The sequence below is a fragment of the Phalacrocorax aristotelis genome, chromosome 5 (assembly GCF_949628215.1).
Source record: "Phalacrocorax aristotelis chromosome 5, bGulAri2.1, whole genome shotgun sequence".
NCBI classification, from domain to species: Eukaryota; Metazoa; Chordata; class Aves; order Suliformes; family Phalacrocoracidae; genus Phalacrocorax; species Phalacrocorax aristotelis.
The window spans coordinates 292,390-301,227 of NC_134280.1; the positions used below are offsets into that span (position 1 = coordinate 292,390).

Sequence of the window (8,838 nt, forward strand, 5' to 3'; positions counted from 1 at the left end):
TCCTTTTTTCTGTGCATCTTTCGCAAAGTAATAAGGAAGACAAATTGGTTTTTAAACCATTATGTGCAACAGAAGAAATAAAAACAGGTTACTGTGGAGAATTGATTGTATAGTAGTTTATAAGGGGTTAACTCATGCTGTAACTTTTCCTGTCATTATCATGGTTATATTGCAACTTACCTTGTAATAAAGATAGAAATTACCCTATCATGCTATAACTTATGCCATCGCTTCTTGATATCCCATTGCCCCCCCCCGCCATATACTCCTGGGTTACATTGTGCCTGCCTTACATTGTGTTTTTAACCAAATGGCCAAAAATCAACATTCCTCTTCAATTGCTATGTCAGCTGACGTACTTGGCTGCTTTTCTATCTTCGGGCCAAGAACATAGTCATGATACGGAGTAGTGTTAAGAGGGTACAATTATTTACAAATCTTTCTAGTGTTCTGGGTTGATCAAAAGGAATTCTATACACAACATACATTTTTTCCGCATTCATGCATTCATTCATCATCTGATTTGTACAAACTGACTGCGTTTTTCACCATGCTAGTTACAATCAGTGCCAGATCCTTAAGGAAATTATTTAATGCAGTCGTGAAATAAAGGAGTTATGTAGTAATGGCTTGCAGTAGGTAGCAAAATCTGCACATTCTTAACTCTGAAAAAGCAGATTATAAAAATACAGGTTTAGACAACTTTTAAAGCAAATAGTGTTTTGATAGGAGAGTATAAAATATAAACGTTATGGTTTAAAAATTGTTCAAACTGTCTAAGGTAGTCTTATTAACACAGAGTTCAGTAATACTGATGCTGGCTGTCTTTCTTCATGGAAATTGTTTTCTATCTTTTCATTCTTTGATTATCAGTGACTCTTTTCAATGGCATCATGCGCTTGACTTGACATTCCCCACAGTTCCTATTCCAATAATCAGGATGATGACTTCAAGTACTGGGCTGCGTTCCGATGCTGTCGATACCCATAACAACTTACTTTTTTCATCTTAAATGTACCCCTTTAGTTTCATCTTACTGGCTATAAATAGTTTTGTATTAAATAATGTTCCTTTTTCCCCACTTTGTAGCATTCTTGTATTGTCACATGCCTTTTATGTTCTCCTGTAGTTGTCATGTAGCCAAGCTATCTATATCTTTCATGTCTAGCTTTTAATCTTTAAATCAGTTGATTCTGCCCCTGACTTTTTAAAAACTGTTTTCCAATTTTCCATGTCTTGCAAATAATGTGGTTGCTCGAAAATGAATATACTATTTCAGCTGTGGTTATATCAGTCTTCTAGGAATAGACAAATATTTGTCTAAAACTGTGCCAGCCTAGTTTGTTAGGAGGTACTGTTTTACCAATCTGAAGGTCAGGTGCTTTTATATCATCACAAGTTGAGAACCCGAATCACTAATAACTGGAATTTCTATAGCCTTACTTGCCTTTACAGAAGAGCAAAAAGTGAATAATCTCTGATATTAAATATTTCAATTGTTTTGGTGCTTCTGTCTGATCTTCATTGCTGTCTATCAATAATAACGGAGGATTCTGTAATTTCTTGGTTATTGCTTATTTCAGTTCTCTCTATTGTAGGCAAGTGGTCAAACTCTAAAAATAAAAAAACTTCAACTCAAAGGGAGAAAAGGTAATGAACAAAAGAGAAGCAGGAAATTAGCAGGAGATACAGAGGATGAAGACTCTGCAACTACAAGCGCCTCCTCAAAAAGAGGAAAACCAGACCCTAAAAAAAGAAAAATGGATGAAAATGTTTCTGTGAGTCAATTAAAGCAAGAAAATTTCACTGCTATTAAGAAACCTAAAAGAGATGATTCCAAGGACCTGGCTATATGCAGGTAAAGTGACAAATTCTAAGCTTGGGTAAGTGTTGAAACAAGAGGTGCCTGATTCTTTTTGTCTCTGTTCTGGGGAGCAAGAATCCTATTCTTTGTCATGTATCCCATGCAGGTTGTGATAATTTGAGTGTGTGTGTGTATATATATATCTATATAAAGGATTTAAGGTGTGCTTGTGGTGAGGAACTACTCTGTTTGGTAATGAAGGCCAAGAGGAGAGTACCTACTGTTAGAATGTGGTCTGTAAAACCTACTCCCACGTGCCCTTCCAAAAATGGGAAGAACAAACCCTGATAGCATTGGTACTGGCAGCTTCCTCAAGTGTAGCAAAGATGATTATCCACTGTGTCCAAAAGGCGTTGCATTAGAGAGGAGGAGACAGTAATAGCAGCGCATCTTCTTGCAGAGTATTGCTGGACAGTCAAAAGTGACAATAGGTCAGCCTTGTCTGTTTTGGAAAGCTGGTATTAGCACCTGTTTTACTGGTTTGCAAATGGTTTACATTGAGGTTCGAAGCATGGAAGTTGCAGGGCTCTGTTTCTCTTATAGAACGTTGATCACTGGAATTTCATCTTACGTAGGTTGCCTGGAGAGAGCTTAATGCTCTTTTAAATATTCAGTTAAGATGTCTGTCTTTATCGACATTGTTCTCAGCCTTGCGCAGGGCACAGAATAAAGTGCGTTCCTTTTATAAAGAGAATAGGTTGGCACTACATGATGAATTTATGGAACAGTGAAAAACCTTTGTGAATATATGAACAGCTTAAAATATTGATTTAAAACCTTATTTTGTTCAGCATGATTCTCTCAGAATTGGAAACGCATGAAGATGCCTGGCCTTTCTTACTTCCTGTAAACTTGAAACTTGTTCCTGGTTATAAGAAAGTTATTAAAAAACCTATGGACTTTTCCACCATTAGAGACAAGCTAAGTAGTGGACAGTAAGTAATCTACTGTAAATTTTACTTTACGTTTTAAAATATTTAAACATTGAAATACAGTACCTTGTTTAAAATTAGTCAAACTAGCTTGATCTGCCTGCTCTGGCACTTCTGTGATTACTTCTACAGTCAAAATAAAAATTCTTAACTGTATACTTTTGACTTTGCCATATCTAAGTGAAATGGCATGTCAGGTGGGAGAACCTGTGGAACTGGCTGAAAAACAGTAAAGCTGCCAGGTCAAATGCACAAGATCAATCAACAGGAAAAACTTCTTTTCCTCATCTTTTCTCACTGAGACATCTCAATGTTGTTACATGTAAGCAGGAACCAGCTGGGTGGGCTTTAAGCCGATGGAGTCCCTGTAAATAATGTTGTAGCTGTGGAGTGAATTGGTGCCCCTGTTGTGGGAGGCCAGGTAACATTCCAGTAACGGTGGTTAATCATCTTACCGTCCTAGAATTAGACTGCACAACTTCTTAAGAAAGATACTCTATTCCTCTGCTCCCTTTCCCGCCGTTACGTCCCTGTGCTCTAGTGGCTCCCCACCACCAATGAAAATTCTGTCATCCATGAAGATTGACCCTCTCCAGCATCTGTCAGCTTCACACAAAGCAAGTTTCCTAGGATAACACAAGGGGCTTTTTCTCCCTTGAACCTGAGATTTAAATGCTCCACACATGCTTATTGGTATCAGTAGACTTGTAACTTTTACTGTCTGTCTTTTTAATAATTCCTGTGAACACTGGAACACTATTTGGGCCATGTATGTTCAGGATAATAATAAGAACAACAAAGACAACGTTATAGGATTGATCTGGGCAGCCATTTTTTGTACCTGATTGTTCCTCTTCTAGGTAAATGCAGCTGTACTCAACATTTACTTTGAGGGGGCCTGAGCCCAAGAATAGATGAATAAATTGAAAACAGCCGTAGCATTTTAACTAGAAAGCTATTGAAGGGAAGGGGGATGTTAATTTTTAAAAAGTTTTTTTTTTTCCAGTACAGGCTTGAAATATTCTACCTTACAGAATGTTTGAGGAAAACAACAAATACAATGATGAGAGAGTATTTCCTTCCACTGATGTTCATTTTCTTGTTAATATTTAAATTAGAATTTAAAAAATCAAAAAGTATAATTAATATGTAGAACATTGATTGAATATTCTGTGGCTGGTTGTAAATTCACTGATATTAAGGTAGTTCTTTCTCATGTAGTTGAAGTGTTTTTCCCTTTTGATTGTCTGTGTTCCAAAAATCATTCACCTTTTTCTTCTTTCAGGTACCCTAATCTTGAAGCATTTTCGCTAGATGTCAGGCTTGTTTTTGACAACTGTGAAACCTTTAATGAAGATGATTCTGACATAGGCAGGGCTGGCCACAACATGAGGAAGTATTTTGAAAAAAAATGGACAGAGATTTTCAAAGTGAGCTGAAGTTACCAGAACTCATTTTTTCCTGTTTTTTTTCTTTTTTTTTTTTTCTTTCCAATTAAATGAGGACTGATAAGACCAGCAATGTGAACTGTATTTTACATGAAAGTGCAAGGCACATGCATAACTAATGACTGTTTTTTTCCTTTAAAATATCACAGAGTTGTGATACTAGTTCTAAAGGCTTCACTCCTACAGCAACCATGGCCCCTTGGTTATTGGTTTGTGTGTTTTAACAAACTAATTTAGGTAGAACAGGGAAGTACACCCAAAGAATTTCAAAGAAAGGGGTGTTATAGTGCAATAGCAATTTAAAATAATTCAAAGCGCACTGAATATTCAACCACCAGAGCTCTACTTGGGGAAATGGTTCTCTTTCCCTTTCAATAAATATCTATTTTTCATTTTTTTACTTTGTAGTTTATTTTTTAGTGAATGTATTTAATTTTATGAATTATTTATGATTATACAGCATTCAGAATCTTCGTTTTCTGTGAAAAGGAAGAATTAGAAAATTGCTTTAAATCTTGAAAATACAACAAGGAATGTTTTAAAATATAAAACAAAGCCAAGTAATACTGTTTACACTGATGTGCTGTAAAAGCACTAAAAATTAAACTTTACTGTAGAGTTACAAGTACATTTATATATATGTTGCTGCATCACTTGTGTAGTTAAATTGTATTTCAAGACAGTGAAGAATTGATACATGTACATACTGTTCATTATTGTTTATATTAAGTCTTGTTTTAAATATGTATGATGTGTACATATTGTTTGCAGACATTATTGTTTATGCCTTAGAAGGATGGTAGCATTTTATTTTAGTCATAAGGTAATTATAGCTATATGGCTTGTACAGTAATTATCCTCTACCAACACTGTGGAGTCTCCTTAATCTTGGTAGTGCCTGCCTTTAAAACAGGGTGTAGGGGATATTAGTTTTCCATTTTTCTATTTTGTTATATAATTTCAAGCCACCACGGCCTCAAATTCAAGTATAATCATTTGTATCCATGTGGAAGAAATTTGTGACAATTTCCTACGCACACAGTATTTTTTCATAGAAACATTTTCCTCCATTTGCCTTGCCACAGAAATAACAAAAAAGACATTTGTAACCACTGTGTTTTATCTACTGTGTGTTGTGGTGGCCTGTTGGGGCAGGTAGATCAGAAATTTTTTTTTTTTTTGTACTAATGTAAGAGTACTTGAAGTTTTATTTAAAAGAAATGTTGTGGAAAGGTAGCATTCTTTTTCTTTTCCTTTTTTAGGAGTGTTATTTTTCACTAGTATGTGTGGCACGGATACAATAAAAGACTGTTTTGCAAACCAGATTTTCTTGGCGATTTTAATACTTCAGATCCTGTGTATACAGGAATTTTTAAAATAATATCTTGGGAGCCTTGCATTTAACATTCAGTTCTTAATATGATGCATCTAATTCTCCTGGCCTTCTAATGGTAGTTCAAAGAGAAGCAATTGCCAAGCAGTCAGAGTGCAGTTCAACCGCCTGTTTGAACGAGCATAAGTAACATTCGGTGTAACCACTGGGCTGCCTCGTATTTGACCTGTTTCTGCCAGTCCTGTCTACCTACTGTTGTTAGTGTGAATGCACAGGATAATGTAAATACATGCCCCATGTAATGTTTCTTAAAACCACTGACCATGCAAGGTTTTGTCCTCGTTTTGCTCTGTAGAAGGGCATGAGTCATAATCCTTGCTCTGACTGGAGAAAATAGAGGAATTACAAATGACTATTGTGGAACCCAAATACCTATAGCTCCCTCACCAAGAAATGTTTTGGGATTTTTTTTTTTTTTTTTGGGGGGGGGGGAGGGGAGAGGGAGTTTTTTGCTTTTAAACTAGGCCTGCCATGTTTGAGCCTGAGCGCCTTGTTTTATATACTCCCTTGCCATTATACTTCTTGTCACTGCTGAGAAAGAACAGTCAGTGCCTGGATTTTAATAAAATTTTTGTTTCTGTTTCCGTTGCCTTCCCCAGAACATGCTGTTCAATAATACTTTTCTAAAGTCCCGCTAGAAGAATTTCAGTTACCTAGAATAAAAAAATTTGCATTTGGGTGTCAGGCAGTCCTGGATTCTAACATCAGCTCCACCTCTGACTGCTTCACCTCCTTTCCTTTTCATCACCTTTCTGAAAACTTCAGTTAAAAAGGTTTGCTGACATGTTCCAGAGATGTGAAGATTAATCAGGGTTTTGAACATATGATGGTAGGCTTGTAAGAGTGTTATAAGTATGATTAGATTATTGGGGAAAAGTATTTCTTTGATGCAAACCAATTGTTTTGATTTCTCAGATTCTGTACTCGTTAATGCATCACCTGCCATACTAGATCTAATATTAGTTTTCTGAAAAGTCAGAACAACATTAACAGCTATGCTATATACATAGTTGCACTTTTTCAGCTTGCAACCTGATTCAGCTGAACAGCCTCTATCGTTACGATGCCGAGGCAAGCATCACCTGTCCTAACTTGACATTACCACTGTATGGCTTTGCTCACTAGCAGCCAGTGTCGTCGTTACTGTTTCAGTCAAATTAACTTTCAGGAATTACTATATTTGAATGGCACGCTTGAATCATATACATGCTATCATGTGTCTCCATTGGAAAGAGCAGGGATTTAGCCACTGGAAAAATGTGCTTTTCTTCTTTGCTAACTTTCTCTCCTGTTGATGTTTCTGTCTGCCTCTTTTCTTAGAGGAAAAATTTTCCAGTCTGCTCTCTTTCTTTCTGAAGGAAGTATGCTGGTCTTAGTTTAAGAATTTATTGTCAAGGTTTCAAACTCTATTTTAAAGTACTGTTAATAGTGCTCAGCGGAGACTATTCTGGTTGTGAGTGTGGGTTCTCTTTTGTCTCTTGGCATCTCTTTGAAAAAATTGGATGATATAAAAGCAGCTGAAAATCAGAAGTTGTAGTTATCTTGGACCAAATACATAACTTTAAAAGGAGGTTTAAAGCTTTTTCTTTAAAATTTTTATATTATTTTTATGGTTTTCTAATTACAGTTAGAAGGGTAGAGGTGCTCTGTGAATGGGTTAACTCTGAGGTTAACTGTGAATGGGCAGAGACATCTGAGGGTCTCTTTATGTAATATTCTGAATGGGTGGCCTAGGGGACTTTGTTTATTAAGCTTGTATAATTCCTAGATGTCTTAGATTTACCAAAACGTGCCTGCAGACTGAGGGCTGAAGACTGAAATCAGGAACACCACAATTATGCTGTGTGATTATGTAACTCATTTTGAACTACCTTGAGCTTACAACTTCAAAGTTCACCAGAATTTTTTATAGCTGGTAGTACATTCAGAAAAATGAATGTGTTATCATTTATTGCACAAATTTCTCTTGCTTGTATTGTCCAAACTAACTGTCATTACTAGAACTGACAGTAGCTAAATTTCTGTGCATGTTGCTGATTCTCAATGTCTTATTTAGCAACTAATTTCAAGTTTCCCATCTGTAAAATATTATGGAACAGTCTTTAGGCATACCAGAGTAGTATTCACAATCAACCGTCTGTCTAGTGTCTCCTCTTCAGTAAGGAAGTCTCTAAGAATTGATAAGAAGTTCTTGTAAGACCACGAGGTGCTTTATTTAGTAATGTGTAATCTTATGGATTGCTAAACGAATGTATCACATGTGAAATGGGCTGAATACTCGCTGTCACCTAGGCTTCAGAATAATTAATGGTGGACAGTCATCAGCCAGTGAATCACGCAATGTGCAATCAGATAACACGTCCTATGAAACAGAATGCAAGGTCATACAGATTCAAACATGGAAGGTAGACCATTTACATAAAAGGGATTGTTTCATGGGCAAAGAGTGACTCCAAGAAAGTGACTTTGTTTTCCTCAAAAAAATGCAGCTGTTACGATAAAACATTTATTTTGCATTAGTTGCTAAGCACGTGCTGGATCTGAAAATGGCAATGGTGTGAATTGCCATTTGGTTGGGGGAGTTGTACTCGTTTGAAAACCCTGTAATTAAGCTGTTAATAGCAGGTGCCTTCACCCATTCAGTTGCACTCGGTCATCATTCTCTGGTGCAACAGCTGTGAGGCCAACCCTAGCCCGACGCAGAGGGACGCTGGAGCGCAGGGAAAGCACCATCTTCAGCTCCACCAGCTGCGAACGCGATCCTGCAGCCCTGGCGAGTACCGGCACCGCTCTCCCAGGCGCCCCCGGTGCTGGACCGCGTGGCCCTGCGCTGGCCACAGCTGGATCAGGGCTGAAGATGCAGCTGCCTCCTGGCGCTCCTCTGCCCCGCGGGGATCTTCACAAGCTCCCTTCCTGCACCCCGTTTCCCTGCTGGCTTCCTCACAGCTGCCGCCGCCTCGGAGCCCGCCTCCCACGGCCGGGGCCCGTGTCACCCAGCGGCGAACGCGCCTCAGCAGATGGTTGCGGGTGTCGTATGGAGACGTGGGAAGGGGGTGGACGAGAGTCGTGGGCGCAGCGGGCTAAAAACAACGCGCGCGCCGCCGTTCCTGCAGTGAGGAAGCAGGAAGCGAGCGAGGGGCTGGGGAGGCGGTTACGCAGCAGCGCCTCCTCCCGCTCCGCCCTGGGCGCCGTGGTGCCGCC

The 8,838-nt window shown here is 38.4% G+C and overlaps 1 protein-coding gene across 29 annotated transcripts in view; it reads left to right on the plus strand.

Moving 5' to 3' along the window:
* The window catches only part of BAZ2B (bromodomain adjacent to zinc finger domain 2B), a 164,033-nt gene extending 158,464 nt beyond the window's left edge, over positions 1-5,569 (plus strand). For all 29 annotated transcript variants that reach the window (XM_075092630.1, XM_075092643.1, XM_075092634.1 and 26 more), the window contains 3 exons: positions 1,599-1,858; positions 2,656-2,799; positions 4,082-5,569. In XM_075092630.1, the coding sequence (XP_074948731.1) occupies positions 1,599-1,858; positions 2,656-2,799; positions 4,082-4,235 (558 nt within the window). In that variant the 3' untranslated portion in view covers positions 4,236-5,569. The remainder of the gene's footprint in view (positions 1-1,598; positions 1,859-2,655; positions 2,800-4,081) is intronic.
* The last annotated feature ends 3,269 nt before the right edge of the window (positions 5,570-8,838 follow it).